Source organism: Mustelus asterias, chromosome 11 (genome assembly GCF_964213995.1).
Source record: "Mustelus asterias chromosome 11, sMusAst1.hap1.1, whole genome shotgun sequence".
Classification (NCBI taxonomy): Eukaryota; Metazoa; Chordata; class Chondrichthyes; order Carcharhiniformes; family Triakidae; genus Mustelus; species Mustelus asterias.
The window spans coordinates 68350827-68372211 of record NC_135811.1 but is presented as its reverse complement, the minus strand read 5'-3'; the positions used below and the strand labels follow the sequence as shown (position 1 = coordinate 68372211).

The 21385-nt window shown below is 45.3% G+C and overlaps 1 protein-coding gene across 3 annotated transcripts in view; it reads left to right on the top strand.

Annotated features, from left to right (window-relative positions):
* Nucleotides 1-21385, top strand: part of tlk2 (tousled-like kinase 2) — a 174372-nt gene that overhangs the window by 69229 nt on the left and 83758 nt on the right. For 2 of the 3 annotated variants that reach the window (XM_078223694.1, XM_078223695.1), the window contains 3 exons: nucleotides 173-216; nucleotides 3697-3795; nucleotides 6330-6425. In XM_078223694.1, the coding sequence (XP_078079820.1) occupies nucleotides 173-216; nucleotides 3697-3795; nucleotides 6330-6425 (239 nt within the window). The remainder of the gene's footprint in view (nucleotides 1-172; nucleotides 217-3696; nucleotides 3796-6329; nucleotides 6426-21385) is intronic. The other variant, XM_078223696.1, reaches the window with a different exon arrangement.

The following is a 21385-nucleotide window of genomic DNA, read 5'->3' as shown; positions in this document are numbered from 1 at the left end:
GGGATCAATAAACTGGAGCAGTTGTAATGAAGCATCCAGTTGTAACCCATGTTGTGCAGGTTAGATTTTGCTGTATACTGGGAGGGGTGGGAAAGAGGAAGGTGATCTTCACCTTTGAACTTGAGGAAGTGCTTTTTAGTCTGGTTGCTAATTCTTCATTGTTTCCTTGTAGGAAAAGGCACCCCAAGGGGACATAAAATTAGTGATTACTTTGAGGTAAGTTGCAGGAATTTTAACAGCCATATGTCAATAAATTGAACAAAGTTGTTGATTGTGTAAATGTCCTTATCAGTAACAGCTGGGAACTGTGATGAGCAAAAGGCACATTTATTGTGTCTGTCACTTATTCAAGTTCCCGACTGTGTTCATGGAGATGTAAGACTGGCTGCGTTTGGGGCTAACCCGTTTGAAGTCAAATGCTGAGAATGAGCCATATGAAAATTTATATTGATATGAAAGGTTTACATCGAGATCAATTTTCCTCTTCAACGTTCTTCAGTGTTTCTTTTAACCCTTTTAACACTATTGCCGGGTGTAAGTAAATTAGTTTCTCTGGACTAGCCTTCACCTCAGTGAACTAAGACCTAATCTAGTAACAAAGATGCTGCATGTGTAAGTTAAACAGTTGGTTTTGCCATTTGAACAATTTTTTGACTGAAATCTACTCCACCAGCCATAATTTCCAAACCTTGGGTGTCCTAATTTTACTCCCTGCTTTTGTGTTTATCTATCCAATTCAGTACATCTATTCAATACCTTTATTAAAAAAAATGAAAATTTCACTTCCCTTGATACATCCACCTGGTTTTTTTTTTTTGCCTGCCCCATTCCGGAGTTTGAGTTATGTTCAGAAAATCGTGTCCTAAAGACTTGCTTTCCAACGGGATTTCAGTAACTAGAAGTCAGTGGATTGAACCGATTCTGTCTGTAATCACTTAAATAAAAGTCAAATACTGCAGATGCTGAAAATCTGAAATTAAAACAAAGTGCTGGAAAATCTCAGCAGGTCTGGCAGCATCTGTGGAGAGAGAAACAAATAAAGTTAACTTTTCAAGCCCAACTTGATCCTCCTTCGCACTTCAAAGCACTTGTGGTATTGAAAGAAATGTCAGAGGTAATAGTGGATGTGTTAGTGATTATTTATCAAAGCTCGTTGCATTCTGGGGTAGTGCCGGTTGATTGGAAAACGGCTAATGTTACGCCGCTGTTTAAAAAAGGAAGGAGACAAAAGGCGGGTAACTATTGGCCGGTCAGCTTAACGTCTGTAGTAGGGAAAATGCTGGAATCCATTATTAAAGAGGAGATAGCAGGGCATCTGGATAGAAATGGTTCGATCAATCAGACGCAGCATGGATTCATGAGGGGAAAGTCGTGCTTGACGAACATGTTGGATTTTTATGAAGATGTGAAGAGGGCGGTTGATGGAGGAGAACCGGTGGATGCGGTGTTTTTGGATTTCCAAAAGGCGTTTGATAAGGTGCCCCATAAAAGGCTGCTGAAGAAGATTAGGGCACACAGAGTTGGGGGTAGTGTGTTAAAGTGGATTGGGGACTGGCTATCCGACAGGAAGCAAAGAGTCGGAATAAATGGGTGTTTTTCCGGTTGGAGGAAGGTAACTAGTGGCGTGCCGCAGGGATCGGTACTCGGGCCGCAACTGTTTACCATTTATATAGATGATCTGGAGGAGGGGACGGAGTGTAGGGTAACGAAGTTTGCAGACGACACAAAGATAAGTGGAAAAGTGAATCGTGTGGAGGACGGAGAAGATCTGCAGAGAGATTTGGACAGGCTGAGTGAGTGGGCGAGGATATGGCAAATGGAGTATAACGTTGAGAAATGCGAGGTTATACACTTTGGAGGAAATAATAACAAATGGGATTACTATCTCAATGGAAACAAATTAAAACATGCTACCGTGCAAAGGGACCTGGGGGTCCTTGTGCATGAGACGCAAAAGCCCAGTCTGCAGGTACAACAGGTGATCAAGAAGGCAAATGGGATGTTGGCCTATATTGCGAGGGGGATAGAATATAAAAGCAGGGATGTCTTGATGCACCTGTACAGGGCATTGGTGAGGCCGCAGCTGGAATACTGTGTGCAGTATTGGTCCCCTTATATGAGGAAGGATATATTGGCATTGGAGGGAGTGCAGAGAAGGTTCACCAGGTTGATACCGGAGATGAGGGGTTTGGATTATGAGGAGAGGCTGAGGAGATTGGGTTTGTACCCGTTGGAGTTTAGAAGGATGAGGGGGGATCTTATGGAGACTTATAAGATAATGCGGGGGCTGGATAGGGTGGAGGCGGAGAGATTCTTTCCACTTAGTAAGGAAGTTAAAACTAGAGGACACAGCCTCAAAATAAAGGGGGGTCGGTTTAAGACAGAGTTGAGGAGGAACTTCTTCTCCCAGAGGGTGGTGAATCTCTGGAATTCTCTGCCCACTGAGGTGGTGGAGGCTACCTCGCTGAATATGTTTAAAGCGCGGATGGATGGATTCCTGAGCGGTAAGGGAATTAAGGGTTATGGGGATCAGGCGGGTAAGTGGTACTGATCCACGTCAGATCAGCCATGATCTTATTGAATGGTGGGGCAGGCTCGAGGGGCTAGATGGCCTACTCCTGCTCCTATTTCTTATGTTCTTATCTCTGTCTCAATTTTCTAACAACAAATATTCAGATGACAATCAGATGTGAGCTCATCAGGGCATTCCAAATATGACTTCTGATTTACTAAAATACTCTATTTTTCTGAAAGTAAAAGTTGTTAAGTAAAAAAAATCAACTACAGCCACTGTCTGGGACAGCTTGTCCCTCTCAAAAGCAAAATAGTTCGTTTAACCAAAAGGAAATATGCATTGTCAACACAAAATGTTTGCAGAGATGTGTGAGTGCGACAAATTAGTGGTGTGATAAAATTATTTTTGTGCTCGAGTTGGTCGCAACACTCCTGGGAAGGAACGAGTTAAAATGAGCTTTGTCAGCATATTTGAATCATCCCTCCACCACACTGTTATTTGGGTGCTATGCATACTAGCTGCAGGATGCACTGAAGCTAATTGCCAAGACTACTACAGTAGCACCTCCTAAAGCTCCATCACATTAAAAGACAAGGATAGCAGGCACATGGAACACACTGGGTCAAAATGCTGGACCTCTCTACCTGACACTATGAGTATCTTCACCACATGGACTGCAAGAGATTCAAGAGGAAGATTCAACTTTACCATCTCAATGGGCAACTAGGGATGGGCCTTACCAGTGACTCGACATCCCAAATAATGAATCTTTATATAAGTGATCGCATTTTGTACTTCCGATAGTAAACAGCCAGTTTCAGCTATTCCCTTGAGTTGTACCTTAATTCTCAACATAGATGCAGTGACTGTTATTTAATACAGAGCTTTTTAAATCTAGCCTTTTAAGCAGAATTTGCTTTAGATTCCTTTTTAAATAAGGCAATATAATCTGGTTGAACAGATCACTTGAATTGAAGTGGAGAAGGCATGGAAGTTTGTGCTTTTTTTCTCAGTATGATTCCATTTCAATACTCACAGACAGGAGGAATTCCGCAACTATATGTATTATTTTTCATTCTGTCCAGATGGAAAACAATGGCAGGTACACCAATGAGTGTGGTCCAGTCTCTGTCAGATAGTGCCTTGCACTGTATTCTAACTGAATGGTATTTGTGTTTCAGTTTGCTGGCGGCAGTGTCACAGGTACAAGTCCAGGGCGGAGTGTACCGCCCGTAGCTCGTTCATCCCCACAACATTCCTTATCATATTCATCACCTTCTGTGAGTATTATGTACAAATTGGGAAATGTCTATAGATTAGTACATGCGTTAAGTGGTGTTATAATTTAAAGCAATACTTCAGCACTCAATCCCTTGGGCAGCTCCAACCTGGTTAGGACCGCTTTTCGTGATCACCTTGGTGTGATCTTTGATACTGAACCACACAGATCAACAAGATCCCAGTTTTGAGGTCTAAAGGTAGGGATATAGATATAGTGATTAATACCAGGCCTCCAAGTCCTCCTGCTTTTTTTTAGTGCCTGTAATTTATACTATTTGAGGAAGAGAAGTCAACATTCGAACAGGTTTGTAACCCAGCTAGAGATGAAGTGACCGGGAAATAAAATCCTGTGGAATTAACTGATCCAAATGCAAGAGATCCCTTGGTGCAGAGATAGCAACGACAGATACATGGCTTATAGTTTGGGAGTGTTGACTTTCTAGATAGAATTGAGTGTTTATAGATCTTTGGATCTATTGTTATTCACCAATAATTTGGCATGGGAAAGGGAGCAAAGAATGAAGTCAGTGGCTGGATTCCCTGATCAACATGAGGGGAAGTGAAGAGAGAAAAATGAAAACAATTTGCATCAGTTGTATGGATAAGGAGGAGAACCAGTCGAGGGGAGACAGATCCATGTGGGAGGAGAAAGACATTGCTCAAAAGGGGGAAATTCTTCAAAGAGGAAATGAGGAACTTCTGTTCAGGGTAAATGCATGGTGGCACACAGTGGTCAGCATTGCTGCCTCACAGCGCCAGGGACCTGTGTTCAACACCTTGCTTGGGACACTGCGGAGTCTGCGCATTTCCCCATGTCTGCGTGGATTTCCCCCGGGTGCTCCGGTTTCCTCCCACAGTCCGAAAGGCGAGAGGTTAGGTGCATTGGCCATGCTAAATTCTCCTTCAGTGTACCCGAACAGGCACTGGAATGTGGTGACTAGGGAATTTTCACAGTAACTTCATTGTAGTAAGCCTACTTCTTAAAAAAAAGAGGGAGAAACTCTCAAAAATATCATTGTGGTTAGCATGTGAAAGGTAGTATGTGACAATGAAAAAAGAAAATTACAGCACAGCAACCCTTCGGCCCTCCAGGCCTGCACCGACCATGCTGCCCATCTGAACTAATACCCCTACCCTTCCGGGGACCATATCCCTCCTTCCCCATCCTATTCATGTATTTGTCCAGGTGCCCCTTAAAAGTCACTATCGTATCTGCTTCCGCTACCTACCTGGCAGTGAGTTCCAGACACCCACCACCCTCTGTGTGGAAACAAAACCTGCCTCGTACATCTCCTTTAAACCTTTCCCCTCGCACCTTAAACCTATGCCCCCTTTTAATTGACACTTCCACCCTGGGAAAAAGCTTCTGACTATCCACTCTGTCCATGTCCCTTTATAATCTTGTAGACTTCTATCAGGTCTCCCCTCAACCTCTGTTCGTTCCAGTGAGAACAAATCAAGTTTCTCCAACCTCTCCTCAAAGTTAATGCCCTCCATACCAGGCAACATCCTGGTAAATCTTTTCTGTACCCTCTCCAAAGCCTCCACATTCTTCTGATAGTGTGATGACCAGAATTGAACACTATATTCCAATGCGGCCTAACCAAGGTTCTATAAAGCTGCAACATGACTTGCCAATTTTTAAACTCAATGCCCCAGGCGATGAAGGCAGGCATGCCACATGCCTTCTAAACTACCTTCTCCACCTGCGTTGCCAGGTGACCTGTGTACTTGTACCCCCAAGATCCCTCTGCCTATCAATACTCTTAAGGGTTCTGCCATTTACTGTATATTTTCCATCAAAATGCATTACCTCACTGTAGGTGACAAACTATACATTCAAGGATTAAGGTTATGGAACTGGTCAGAAACCACCACTTTTCTCCTTTTGAGTTTTGTGGCCAAAGGCAGGTCTGACCCACAGTGCCATGAGCCCCACCATGGGTAGGGCAAGGAAGCAAGTCCTGAATTCATCCCAGCCAGAACAGCAATCAGAATCTGTGCTGCTGGCACCAATCTGAATCATACTGGCTGACCAACCAACTAAGCCAACTGGCTCCCCAAGGAGTCTGAGTTACCGAGGCAACATGCATGTTGGAGCTGTGGTAATGATGGTAAAGGCTCCAATTTCTTTCCATCACGTGGCTGACCAGGAATTTCTCCCACTCTTACCAGCTGCCATTGGCATATCTTGGAAGGATTTACAATTTGACCCTCATCGTGTTTGACTGCATTATGATCTCTCCTTCCTTGGAGTGAGATATAAACCGCAGCTTCTGGCTCGGGACACTTCCCTCTGCGCTGATAGACACTATGAGGAATTGGGAAGATTCAGGATTGTGCAGTGCTGCACAGCCTGGACGTGGTATGACCTGGACTGGGAGTTCACCAGCTGAGAGGAAGAAGTTGCTTTAATGTATGAGCATTGGCAACAGATCTTCTGGAGCGGACAGCCCAGAGTGGTGGTGATAAAACGCAGTTAGAACCATTTAAGACCTGAAGTTTTACGTGTTTGTTCTGTTTTAAATCTGAGGTTCAGCAAGGCAGTCCTTCGTCAGTGGGATCAGGCAACACCGAGCATTCCTGTAGTTCACAAAAGATCATTAACGTTCAACACAAACAATCACAGGTATGGAATACGTGGAACACACAAATACTGTACTCATTTTCTGCTTTATCTTCAGCTTCAAACAATTTTCATTCCCTGAGTTTAACATCAATTGCAGGAAAAGGAAATTATTGAGAGTGGTGGAACCCAAGAGGAAACTGGCTATCCAGTATACCAAAGGCACGGGTGATTGGGAAAGATAGTAATCCTGATTTTGGTCAGTGGTGAGATGAGAGCTATATTAAACCAAAGGTAAATATTAGAGGCATTCAGTAAGCTAAAGGAGGACAAGATGTCCAGACCTGACTGACGTGGTCAGATGACCCTTGGGGGTATTGGGGAGGCCCTAAGAAAATGCATTTTTGAGTTGTATTGAATAAGATTATTTGGGGAGGATTGGAGAGTGGCCAATTTAATAATTGTTGTCAAAACCAGAGACAGAGCTAACTGGGTAATTGTAGGCCAGTGAGTTCTTATACCCAAGGTAGAAGAGAAAATAATTAGAAGCAGACAACAGAGTTCAGAAAGGGAGATTACATTTGACCAACATGAGAGGATGACTGGTATAGTTGACAGGAGAAGTGCAGTGGACAAACTTCAGAAAAAGCCTCCGGAATGTTACCATATAGGAGATATTGGAGAAATGTGATAACCTTTGACCCAGAAGCAATGCAGGAAGGAAAATTTGTAATTTCTTAAGGTCCATGGAATCTGTAATCGTTTTTAAAAATCAGCATCAGCTGTAAAGAGCTGAATTGTAATTTCCCTTGCATAATAGATTCTGGTCCATGTGACCTGGTGACCCTTGACCTGGAAATAGTACCAACAGGAAGGGAGTTAAAAAAAGAAGCCTTGTGGCTTGCAGACGCAAAGGAGAGCTCCAAGCAGAAGGTCTGAAGGGTGAAAGTGTTCAGTACAGAGATGCAGACACAAAGACATCAGAGAATCAGAGTTGTGAAAAGAAGAAGCAAATCACTCAGCACAAAGTCAGTTTTTCTGTTAGGCAGAAAAAGGGGAGGTAGTGCTGCAGTGGTAATGTCACTGGACTAGTAATCCAGAGGTCTGGGCTAATGTTCTGGGGACCTGGGTTCAAATATTACCCTGGCATTTGGTAGAATTTAAATTCAATTAATAAACCTGGAATTAAAAGTTAGTGTCAGTTATAATGACCGTGAAACCATTCTTGATTGTTGTAAAAACCTAGGTGCTTAGGGCTGGGGGTCTGCACGGGGAGGAATTTGTAAAACGCGTACTGGAAGATTCTTTGGAACAGTATGTAGATAGCCCGACTAGAGAGGGGGCTATACTGGACCTAGTTCTGGGAAATGAGCCCAGTCAGGTCGTCAAAGTTTCGGTAGGGGAACATGTGGCAAATAGTGACCACAACTCTGTTAACTTTAGGATAGTAATGGACAAGGATGAGTGTTGTCCTAAGGGTAGGGTGCTAAATTGGGGGAAGGCTAACTATAGCCGGATTAGGCAGGAATTAGTGGCCGTTGATTGGGAGAGGCTGTTCGGGGGTAAGTCCACGTCTGGCATGTGGGAGTCTTTTAAGGAACAGTTGATAAGGCTGCAGGACAGGCATGTGCCTGTAAAAAGGAAGGATAGGAAAGGTAGGATTCGAGAGCCGTGGATAACCAGGGAAATTGAGGATCTGATCAAAAAGAAAAGAGAGGCATACATTAGATCCAGGCAACTGAAAACAGATGGAGTGGCACGGTAGCACAGTGGTTAGCACTGCTGCTTCACAGCTCCAGGGACCTGGGTTCGATTCCCGGCTTGGGTCACTGTCTGTGTGGAGTTTGCACATTCTCCTCGTGTCTGCGTGGGTTTCCTCCGGATGCTCCGGTTTCCTCCCACAGTCCAAAGATGTGCGGGTTAGGTTGATTGGCCAGGTTAAAAATTGCCCCTTAGAGTCCTGAGGTGCGTAGGTTAGAGGGATTAGCAGGTAAATATGTGGGGGTAGGGCCTGGGTGGGATTGTGGTCGGTGCAGACTCGATGGGCCGAATGGCCTCCTTCTGCACTGTAGGGTTTCTATGATCTTCTATGATCTATGGAGCTCTGGAGGAATACAGAGAGAGTAGGAAAGAACTCAAACAGGGAGTTAGAAGGGCAAAAAGAGGTCACGAAATGTTCTTGGCAGACAGGATTAAGGAGAATCCTAAGGCATTTTATTCGTATGTTAGGAACAAAAGAGTTGTCAGGGAAAAAGTCGGACCTCTCAGGGACAAAGGAGGGGAATTATGCTTAGAACCCAAGAGAATAGGGGAGATCCTAAATGAATACTTTGCATCGGTATTCACAAAGGAGAGGGACTTGTTGACTGGGAGTGTCTCAGAGGGAGGTGTTGACCCGTTAGAGAGAATCTCCATTACAAGGGAGGAAGTGTTAGGTTTTTTAGGTAACATTAAAACTGACAAATCCCCAGGGCCTGATGGCATCTATCCTAGACTGCTCAGGGAGACAAGAGATGTAATTGCTGGGCCTCTGACGGAAATCTTTGTCTCTTCTTTGGACACAGGTGAGGTCCATGAGGATTGGAGGATAGCGAATGTGGTACCGTTATTTAAGAAGGGTAGCAGGGATAACCCGGGTAATTATAGGCCAGTGGGTTTGACGTCCGTGGTAGGGGAGTTGTTGGAGAGGATTCTTAGAGACAGGATGTATGCGCATTTAGAATGGAACAATCTCATTAGTGACAGACAGCATGGTTTTGTAAGAGGGAGGTCGTGCCTTACAAATTTGGTGGAGTTTTTGAGGAAGTGACAAAAACGGTTGACGAAGGAAGGGCCATGGATGTCGTCTATATGGATTTCAGTAAGGCATTTGTCAAAGTCCCTCATGGCAGGTTGGTTAAGAAGGTTAAGGCTCATGGGATACAAGGAGAGGTGGCTAGATGGGTAGAAAACTGGCTTGGCCACAGGAGACAGAGGGTAGCAGTCGAAGGGTCTTTTTCTGGCTGAAGGTCTGTGACCAGTGGTGATCCGCAGGGCTCTGTACTGGGACCTCTGCTATTTGTGATATATATAAATGATTTGGAAGAAGATGTAACTGGTGTTATCAGCAAGTTTGCGGATGACACGAAGATGGCTGGACTTGTGGATAGCGATGAACCTTGTCGGACAATACAGCAGGATATAGACAGGCTGGAAAATTGGGCGGAGAAATGGCAGATGGAATTTAATCCAGATAAATGCGAAGTGATGCATTTTGGAAGAACTAATGTAGGGGGGAGTTATACAATAAATGGCAGAGCCATCAAGAGTATAGAAACACAGAGGGACCTAGGTGTGCAAGTCCACAAATCCTTGAAGGTGGCAGCATAGGTGGAGAAGGTGGTGAAGAAGGCATATGGTATGCTTGCCTTTATAGGACGGGGTATAGAGTATAAAAGCTGGAGTCAGATGTTGCAGCTGTATAGAACGCTGGTGAGGCCACATTTGGAGTACTGCATCCAGTTCTGTTCGCCGCACTACCAGAAGGACGTGGAGGCTTTAGAGAGAGTGCAGAGAAGGTTTACCAGGATGCTGCCTGGTATGGAGGGTCTTAGCTATGAGGAGAGATTGGGTAAACTGGGGTTGTTCTCCCTGGAAAGATGGAGAATGAGGGGAGACCTAATAGAGGTGTACAAAATTATGAAGGGTATAGATAGGGTGAACAGTGGGAAGCTTTTTCCCAGGTCGGAGGTGATGATCACGAGGGGTCACGGGCTCAAGGTGAGAGGGGCGAGGTATAACTCAGATATCAGAGGGATGTTTTTCACACAGAGTGGTGGGGGCCTGGAATGCGCTGCCAAGTAGGGTGGTGGAGGCAGACACGCTGGCATCGTTTAAGACTTACCTGGATAGTCACATGAGCAGTCTGGGAATGGAGGGATACGAACGATTGGTCGAGTTGGACCAATGAGCGGCACAGGCTTGGAGGGCCGAAGGGCCAGTTTCCTGTGCTGTACTGTTCTTTGTTCTTTGTTTTATCTGGTTCACTAATATCCTTTCGGGAAGCAAATTTGTCTGCTACCTGGTCTGACGCATGTGACTCCAGACCCACAGCAATGTGCTTGACTCTTAGGTAACTTCTGAAATGGCCAAGAAAGCCACTTAATTGTATCAAACTTCTACAGTATTTTTTTTTTAAAAGGAATTAAACTAGATGGACCACTCTGCATCCACACAGGTATCAGAAATGGTACAGCCAACTCTATTGACCCTGCAAAGTCCTCCCTATTAACCTCTGGGGGCTTCTGCCAAAACTGGGAAAACTGACCCATAGACTGGTCAAGCAACAGTCTGACTTAATCATACTCATGTTTATGGAATCATACCTTACAGACAACCACCAGCACCATCCCCAGGACAGATCCACCAGTGATGGCAGCACAGTGGTATACAGTCAGGAGGAAGTAGCCCTGGTAGTCCTCAACATTGACTCTGGACTCCCTGAAGTCTTATGGCATCATGGCAAAAAAAACCACCCCCTGCTTGTTACCACTAACGGTCACCCCTCAGCTGATATATCAGCACTTCTCCCATGTTGAACACTTGACTGAAGCGTTGAGCACAGAATGTACTCTGGGTGGAGCACTTTAATGTCCATCACCAAGAGCGGCTAGTGACTTGGCCACTATTGACCGAGCTGGCCAAGCCCTAAATGACATAGCTGCTAGATTGGGGCTGTGATAAGGTGTGGGAACCAACAAGAGGGAAAAACCTACTTAACTTTTGTCCTGCATGTGCTATGTTGCATATGCATCTGCCCATGACAGTATTGGTTGGGGTGACCACTGCACTAATAGCAAATTGGATTATTACCTAAATGGAAAGAAATTACAACATGCTGCTGTGCAGAGGGACCTGGGGGTCCTTGTGCATGAGACGCAAAAACCCAGTCTGCAGGTACAACAGGTGATCAAGAAGGCAAATGGGATGTTGGCCTATATCGCAAGGGGGATAGAATATAAAAGCAGAGATGTCTTGCTGCATCTGTACAGGGCATTGGTGAGGCCGCAGCTGGAATACTGTGTGCAGTATTAGTCCCCTTATTTGCGGAAGGATATATTGGCCTTGGAGGGAGTGCAGAGAAGGTTCACCAGGTTGATACCAGAGATGAGGGGTGTTGATTATGAGGAGAGACTGAGCAGATTGGGTTTGTATTCGTTGGAATTTAGAAGGCTGAGGCGGGGGATCTTATAGAGACCTATCAGATAATGAAGGGGCTGGATCGGGTAGAGATGGAGAGATTCTTTCCCCTTAGAAAGGAAACTAGAACTGGAGGGCACAGCCTCAAAATAAAGGGGGGGTCAGTTTAGGTAGCCTCTGCCCACTGAAGTGGTGGAGGCTACCTCGTTGAATGTGTTTAAATCACGGATAGATGGATTCCTGATCGGTAAGGGAATTAGGGGTTATAGGGATCAGGCGGGTAAATGGAACTGATCCACTTCAGATCAGCCATGATCTTATTGAATGGCGGGGCAGGCTCGAGGGGCTAGATGGCCTACTCCTGCTCCTATTTCTTATGTTCACTGTCCTTTTGGAGACTTAAGTCCCATCATAAGGAAACCCTCCATCAGTGCTGCGTGGCACTACCGCTGTGCTAAAACAGATGTAGCAGCTTGAAACTGGGCGTGCATGAGGCACTGTGTGTCATCAACACACAGTATATAATCACAATCTGTAACCTCATGGCCTGGCATATCTCCTGCTCTACCATTACCATCAAACTGTGGGGTGAACTCTGATTCAATGAAGTGTACAGGAGGGCATGCCTGGAGCAGCACCAGACGAACCCAAGAATGAGGTGTCAACTTGGTGAAGCTATGACACAAGTCTACTTCCATGCCAAACAGTGTAATCAGCATGCAATAAACAGAGCTAAACAATTCCACAACCAATGAATCAGATCTAAGCTCTGCAGTCATACAAAGAACAAAGAACAGTACAGCACAGGAAACAGGCCCTTCGGCCCTCCAAGCCTGTGCCGCTCCTTGGTCCAACTAGACCAATTGTTTGTATCCCTCCATTCCCAGGCTGCTCATGTGACTATCCAGGTAAGTCTTAAACGATGACAGCGTGCCTGCCTCCACCACCCTACTTGGCAGCGCATTCCAAGCCCCCACCACCCTCTGTGTAAAAAACATCCCTCTGATATCTGAGTTATACTTCGCCCCTCTCACCTTGAGCCCGTGACCCCTCGTGAACGTCACTTCTGATCTGGGAAAAAGCTTCCCACCGTTCACCCTATCTATCCCCTTCATAATCTTGTACACCTCTATTAGATCTCCCCTCATTCTCCGTCTTTCCAGGGAGAACAACCCCAGTTTACCCAATCTCTCCTTATAGCTAAGACCCTCCATACCAGGCAACATCCTGGTAAACCTTCTCTGCACTCTCTAACACCTCCAAGTCCTTCTGGTAGTGCGGCGACCAGAACTGGACGCAGTACTCCAAATGTGGCCTAACCAGCGTTCTATACAGCTGCATCATCTGACTCCAGCTTTTATACTCTATACCCCGTCCTATAAAGGCAAGCATACCATATGCCTTCTTCACCACCTTCTCCACCTGTGTTGCCACATACAAGGATTTGTGGACTTGCACACCTAGGTCCCTCTGTGTTTCTATACTCCTGATGACTCTGCCATTTATTGTATAACTCCTCCCTACATTATTTCTTCCAAAATGCATCACTTCGCATTTATCCGGATTAAACTCCATCTGCCACCTCTCCGCCCAATTTTCCAGCCTATCTATATCCTGCTGTATTGCCCGACAATGCTCTTCGCTATCCGCAAGTCCAGCCATCTTCGTGTCATCCGCAAACTTGCTGATTACACCAGTTACACCTTCTTCCAAATCATCATCATCATAGAATCCCTACAGTGCAGAAGGAGGCCATTCGGCCCATCGAGTCTGCGCCGACCACTATTCCACCCAGGTCCTATCCCCATGCATTTACCCTAGCTCGTCCCTCTGATACTAAGGGGCAATTTAGAATGACCAATCCACCCAGCCCGCACATCTTTGGACTGTGGGAGGAAACCGGAGCACCCGGAGGAAACCCACGCAGACACGGGGAGAAGGTGCAAGCTCCAAACAGACAATGACCCAAGGCCAGGAATTGAACCTGGGTCCCTGGCGCTGTGAGACAGCAGTGCTAACCACTGTGCCACCATGCCACCCCAGTCCTGCCACATTCGTAGTGAATGGTGATGGAGGGAAGACTCCATAAATATCCCCATTCTCAGTGATGGAGGAGCCCAGCACATCAGTTGCATTTGCAACCATCTTCAGCCAGAAATGCTCAGTGATGATGGAGCTTGGCCTTCTCCTGAGGTCCCCTGCATCACAGATGCTAGTCATCAGCCAACTTGCTTCACTCCACATGATATTAAGAAGCGATTGAAGGCACTGGATACTGCAAAGATAATGGACCCTGACAACATTCTGGCAACAGTACTGAAAACTTGTGCTCCAGAACTAGCTGCAACCTGTGGCCAAACTGTTCCAGTGAAGCTAAACTGTCCATCCACCTAACCATGTGGAAGATTGTCCATATATGTCCTGTACACAAACAGCAGGGCAGGTCCAATTACTACCCCATCAGTCTACTCTAGAACATCAGTAAAGAGATGAAAGGGGTTGTCAACAGCGCTATGAAGCGGCATTTATTTTAAAATAACATGGTCACTGAGGCTCAGATTAGGTTCCACCAGGGCAACTCAGCCTGACCTTATTACAGTCTTTGTCCAAAGAGAGCTGGACAATATTCAGGCTTGGGCTGACAAGTGGCAAGTAACATTCACGCTACACAAGTACCAGGCATTGACTATCGCCAACAAAGAGAATCCAACAAGCCCCCATTGACTTTCGGCATTACCATTGCTGGATTCCCCACTATAAACATCTAAGGGTTACCATTGACCAGTGAATTTGCAATGGTTCTGATTCATGTTAAAGTAAGCGTAAAAAAAGTGAATTCTTGTTGGTAATTTCTTCATCTGGTTCTCGTAAGTTTTGTTATTTTGGTTTATGGTTCACCCACTAGGTTTGTAGCAAAAATGACCAGGTTGGGTGATGGTGGCAAGAAGGATTAAAAGCTCTTTTGTTTCTTTAAAAGTAAATAGGAGTTAAGGGTAGTTTCCCAGAGCAATTGGAAGTGGGTAGTTGTGTCTTTCAAGTTTCTGTTTCCAATCACTCTGTGCATGAATAATTTAAGTTCAGCATTGGAGGAAGTGATCTCCACACTTGCAGTAAAACAGGGCATGATGCAAATAGTTGAGGACTAAAGAAAATTGCATTGGGAAAACATGAGCTGGTGAAATGAAAATAGGTCTTGAAAGAAGTGGCTGCAGAGATAGTGGACGCATTGGGCCGGAATCTAAATTCTGGAAAATTCCCAGCAGATTGGAAATCTGCAAATCTATCACCTCTATTCAAGTAAGGAGGGAGTCAGAAAGCAGGAGTTAGCCTAACTTTTGTTGTTAGGGACCAAATCAGAAACTCCAATGTATATTGGAGATCACTTCCCCTAATGCTGTACTTAAATTATTCATGCACAGAGTGATTGGAAACAGAAACTTGTAAGACACAACTACCCACTTCCAATTGCTCTGGGAAACTACCCTTAACTCCTATTTACTTTTAAAGAAACAAAATGTGTAAGTAGTAATAGGGGACTCGCTAGTTAGAGGCACGGACAGGCGTTTCTGTGGCCGCAATCGAGAGTCCAGGATGGTGTGTTGCCTCCCTGGTGCCAGGGTCAAGGACGTCTCTGAGCAATTGCAGGACATTCTTAAGGGGGAGGGTGAGCAGCCAGAGGTCGTTGTACATATTGGTACCAACGACATAGGTAGGAAAAGGGATGAGATCCTGAAATGTGAATATAGAGAGTTAGGCAGAAGGCTAACGTGCAGGACCTCGAAGGTAGTAATTTCAGGACTACTACCGGAACCACGTGCTAGTGAGAGTAGGAATAGGAGGATTAGGCAGATGAATGCCTGGCTTGAGAGCTGATGCAGGGGGCAGGGATTTAGATTTTTGGATCATTGAGATCTTTTCTGGGGAAGGGCTGATCTGTTCAAGAGGGACGGGTTACATTTGAACTGGAGGGGGACTAACATCCTGGTGGGGAGATTTGCTAGAGCCACTCGGGAGGGTTTAAACTAGTTTGGCAGGGGGGTGGGATCCAAAGCAGTAGGGAGACAGAAGGGAAGGTTGAGGACAGCACGGAAGTTAAAGAGAGCACATTAATTAGTAAAGGCAGTGTCAGTAATCCGAGTACCAGACAGATCAGACAGAAGCAAGACAGAGAGCAAGGGAAGTCCAGATTGAACTGCATTTATTTCAATGCAAGAGGCCTGACGGGCAAGGCAGATGAATTCAGAGCATTGATGGGTACGTGGGACTGGGATATTATAGCAATTACTGAAACATAAGAACATAAGAAATAGGAGCAGGAGTAGGCCATCTAGCCCCTCGAGCCTGCCCCGCCATTCAATAAGATCATGGCTGATCTGACGTGGATCAGTACCACTTACCCGCCTGATCCCCATAACCCTTAATTCCCTTACCGCTCAGGAATCCATCCATCCGCGCTTTAAACATATTCAGCGAGGTAGCCTCCACCACCTCAGTGGGCAGAGAATTCCAGAGATTCACCACCCTCTGGGAGAAGAAGTTCCTCCTCAACTCTGTCTTAAACCGACCCCCCTTTATTTTGAGGCTGTGTCCTCTAGTTTTAACTTCCTTACTAAGTGGAAAGAATCTCTCCGCCTCCACCCTATCCAGCCCCCGCATTATCTTATAAGTCTCCATAAGATCCCCCCTCATCCTTCTAAACTCCAACGAGTACAAACCCAATCTCCTCAGCCTCTCCTCATAATCCAAACCCCTCATCTCCGGTATCAACCTGGTGAACCTTCTCTGCACTCCCTCCAATGCCAATATATCCTTCCTCATATAAGGGGACCAATACTGCACACAGTATTCCAGCTGCGGCCTCACCAATGCCCTGTACAGGTGCATCAAGACATCCCTGCTTTTATATTCTATCCCCCTCGCAATATAGGCCAACATCCCATTTGCCTTCTTGATCACCTGTTGTACCTGCAGACTGGGCTTTTGCGTCTCATGCACAAGGACCCCCAGGTCCCTTTGCACGGTAGCATGTTTTAATTTGTTTCCATTGAGATAGTAATCCCATTTGTTATTATTTCCTCCAAAGTGTATAACCTCGCATTTCTCAACGTTATACTCCATTTGCCATATCCTCGCCCACTCACTCAGCCTGTCCAAATCTCTCTGCAGATCTTCTCCGTCCTCCACACGATTCACTTTTCCACTTATCTTTGTGTCGTCTGCAAACTTCGTTACCCTACACTCCGTCCCCTCCTCCAGATCATCTATATAAATGGTAAACAGTTGCGGCCCGAGTACCGATCCCTGCGGCACGCCACTAGTTACCTTCCTCCAACCGGAAAAACACCCATTTATTCCGACTCTTTGCTTCCTGTCGGATAGCCAGTCCCCAATCCACTTTAACACACTACCCCCAACTCCGTGTGCCCTAATCTTCTTCAGCAGCCTTTTATGGGGCACCTTATCAAACGCCTTTTGGAAATCCAAAAACACCGCATCCACCGGTTCTCCTCCATCAACCGCCCTAGTCACATCTTCATAAAAATCCAACATGTTCGTCAAGCACGACTTTCCCCTCATGAATCCATGCTGCATCTGATTGATCGAACCATTTCTATCCAGATGCCCTGCTATCTCCTCCTTAATAATGGATTCCAGCATTTTCCCTACTACAGACGTTAAGCTGACCGGCCTATAGTTACCCGCCTTTTGTCTCCTTCCTTTTTTAAACAGCGGCGTAACATTAGCCGTTTTCCAATCAACCGGCAGCTGTTTTTATTTTAATACTCTCCTTTATTTCCTTCGTTATCCACGGCTGGTTCTCCCTTTTCTTACAATCCTTGTTTTTTGCTGGAATATATTTTTGCTGAGAACTGAAAAGGATCTCCTTAAAAATCCTCCACTGTTCCTCAGCTATCCTACCTGCCAGCCTGCTCTCCCAGTCTACCTTAGCCAATTCATCCCTCATCCTATCATATTTCCCTCTGTTCAAACAGAGGACACTGGTTTGAGACCAAACTTTCTCCTCTTCCATCTGAATCAGAAATTCGACCATATTGTGGTCACTAGACCCAAGAGGGTCCTTCACAATAAGATCCTTAATTCTACCTACCTCGTTACACAATACCAGATCCAAAATAGCTCGTTCCCTCGTCGGTTCCGTAACATGCTGTTCAAGGAAACTATCCCGACAGCATTCTAAGAACTCTTCCTCATTCCACCCTTACCGACTTGAGTCTGCCAGTCAATGTGCATGTTGAAGTCCCCCATGATTATTGCCGTTCCGTTTTTACACGCATCCCTTATCTGCTTGTTTATAGCCCTCCCTACCTCAACATTATTATTCGGGGGCCTATATACCACACCTACTAGTGTCTTTCTCCCTCTACTATTCCTCATCTCTACCCATAACATGGCTAAGGGAGGGACAGGACTGGCAGATCAATGTTCCAGGGTACAGATGCTATAGGAAAGATAGAACAAGAGAGGAGGGGGAGTTGCACTTTTGATTAGGGAAAGCATCACGGCCGTACCGAGAGGGGATATATCCGAGGGTTCGGCCACTGAGTCTATATGGGTAGAACTGAGAAATAAGAAGGGGGAAATCACTTTGATAGCGTTGTACTATAGGCCCCCAGATAGTCAGCGGGAAATTGAGGAGCAAATATGCAAGGAGATGACAGCTCCAAGAAAAATAGGGTGGTAATAATCGGAGATTTTAATTTTTCCCAACATTGACTGGGACAGCCAGAGTATTAGAGGGTTGGATGGAGAGAAATATGTTGAGTGCATTCAGGAGGAATTTCTCATTCTGTATGTGGATGGCCCGACTAGAGAGGGGGCAAAACTTGTCCTCCTCTTGGGAAATAAGGAAGGGCAGGTGACAGAAGTGTTAGTGAGGGATCACTTTGGGACCAGTGACCATAATTCAATTAGTTTTAAGATAGCTATGGAGAATGATGGGTCTGTCCCAAAAGTTAATATTCTAAATTGGGGCAAGGCCAATTTTGATGGTATCAGGCAGGAACTTTCAAAAGTTAATTGGGGGAGTCTGTGGGAAGGAAAAGGGACGTCTGGTAAGTGGCACGCTTTCAAAAGTGTGTTAACCAGGGTTCAGGGTAAACACATTCCTCTTAGAGTACAGGGCAAGGCTGGCAGAAGTAGGGAACCCTGGATGACTCGGGATATTGAGGCCCTGGTCAAGAAGAAGAAAGAGGCACATGAAGTGCATAGGCAGCTGGGATCAAGTGAATCTCTTGAAGGGTATAGGGGGTGTCAGAGTAGAGTCAAGAGAGAAATCAGGAGGACAAAAAGGGGATACGATATTGTTTTGGCAGATAAGGCAAAGGAGAGTCCAAAGAGCTTCTACAAATACATAAAGGGCAAAAGAGTAACAAGGGAGAGAGTAGGACCTCTTAAGGATCAACAAGGTCATCTATGTGCGGATCCACAAGAGATGGGTGAGATCGTAAATGAATATTTCTCATCAGGATTTACTGTTGAAAAAAGCGTGGATGTTAGGGAACTTGGGGAAATAAATAGTGATGTCTTGAGGAATGTACATATTACAGAGAAGGAGGTGCTGGAAGTCTTAAAGCGCATCAAGGAAGATAAATCTGCAGGACCTGATGAGGTATATCCCAAGACGTTGTGGGAGGCTAGGAAGGAAATTGCGGGTCCCCTAGCCGAGATATGTGAATCATCGATAGTCACGGGTGAGGTGCCTGAAGATTGGAGAGTGGCAAATGTTGTGCCTTTGTTTAAAAAGGGCTGCAGGGAAAAGCCTGGGAACTACAGGCCAGTGAGCCTCACATCTGTGGTGGGTAAATTGTTGGAAGGTATTTTGAGAGACAGGATCTACAGGCATTTACAGAGGCAAGGACTGATTAGGGACAGTCAGCATGGCTTTGTGAGTGGAAAATCATGTCTCACAAATCTGATTGAGTTTTTTGAAGGGGTAACCAAGAAGGTAGATGAGGACAGTGCAGTTGATGTTGTCTACATGGACTTTAGCAAGGCCTTTGACAAGGTACTGCATGGTAGGTTGTTGCATAAAGTTAAATCTCATGGGATCCAGGGTGAGGTATCTCAATGGATACAAAATTGGTTTCTTGACAGAAGCCAGAGGGTGGTTGTAGAGAGTTGTTCTTCAAACTGGAGGCCTGTGACCAGCGGTGTGCCTCAGGGATCAGTGCTGGGCCCACTGTCATTGTCATTTATATTAATGATTTGGATGCGAATATGGGGTGGCACGATAGCACAGTGGTTAGCACTGCTGCTTCGCAGCTCCAGGGACCTGAGTTCAATTCCCGGCTTGGGTCACTGTCCGTGTGGAGTTTGCACATTCTCCTCGTGTCTGCGTGGGTATCCTCCGGGTGCTCCGGTTTCCTCCCACAGTCCCAAGATGTGCGGGTTAGGTTGATTGGCTATGCTAAAATTGCCCCTTAGTGTCCTGACATGTGTAGGTTAGAGGGATTCGCGGGTAAAATATGTAGGGATATGGGGGTAGGGCCTGGGTGAGATTGTGGTCGGTGCAGACTCGATGGGCCGAATGGCCTCTTTCTGCACTGTAGGGTTTCTATGATTTCTATGATAGGGGGCATGGTTAGTAAGTTTGCAGATGACACCAAGATTGGTGGCATGGTGGACAGTGAGGAAGGTTATCTCCAATTGCAGTGGGATCTTGATCAATTGGGCCAGTGGGCTGACGAATGGCAGATGGAGTTTAATTTAGACAAATGCGAGGTAATGCATTTTGGTAGATTGAACCAGGGCAGGACTTACTCAGTTAATGTTAGGGCGTTGGGGAGAGTTACAGAACAAAGAGATCTAGGGGTACATGTTCATAGCTCCTTGAAAGTGGAGTCACAGGTCGACAGAGTGGTGAAGAAGGCATTCGGAATGCTTGGTTTCATCGGTCAGAACATTGAATACAGGAGTTGGGACGTCTTGTTGAAGTTGTACAAGATATTGGTAAGGCCACACTTGGAATACTGTGTGCAATTCTGGTCACCCTGTTATGGAAAGGATATTATTAAATTAGAAAGAGTGCAGAAAAGATTTACTAGGATGCTACCGGGACTTGATGGATTGAGTTATAAGGAGAGGCTGAATAGACTGGGACTTTTTTCTCTGGAGCGTAGGAGGCTGAGGGATGACCTTATAGAGGTCTATAAAATAATGAGGGGCATAGACAAGGTAGATAGTCAATATATTTTCTCAAAGGTAGTGGAGTCCAAAACTAGAGGGCATAGATTTAAGGTGAGAGGGGAGAGATACAAAAGTGTCCAGAGGGGCAATATTTTCACACCGAGGGTGGTGAGTGTCTGGAATAAGCTGCCAGAGGTAGTAGTAGAGGCAGGTACAATTTTATCTTTTAAAAAGCATTTAGATAGTTACATGGGTACGATGGGTATAGAGGGATATGGGCCAAATGCGGGCAATTGGGATTAGTTTAGGGGTTTTTAAAAAAAGGGCGGCATGGACAAGTTGGGCCGAAGGGCCTGTTTCCATGCTGTAAACCTCTATGACTCTATATTGTGAAGTTAGATTAGACCTCAACTATTTTTGATTTTGGCATTAATGTGAGCATAATGTGTTTCGCCCCAGGTGTGATCCTATTGATCCACTAAAAAGCTTTTATCAAAACAAACATTATTGAACAATATAGTTCAACTATAACAAAAAGAATTAGCGTAACTTTTACCAATGGAAATACTTAAACATGACAAGACATTTTTAACTGCTAGCTTATCTCTATTAGTTCCAATTTAAGCAATATTCCTCATAGACGTAAATTCCTCTTCAGAGTCAGTTAGCAAAAACACACAGGCTTACATGAGTTGCCA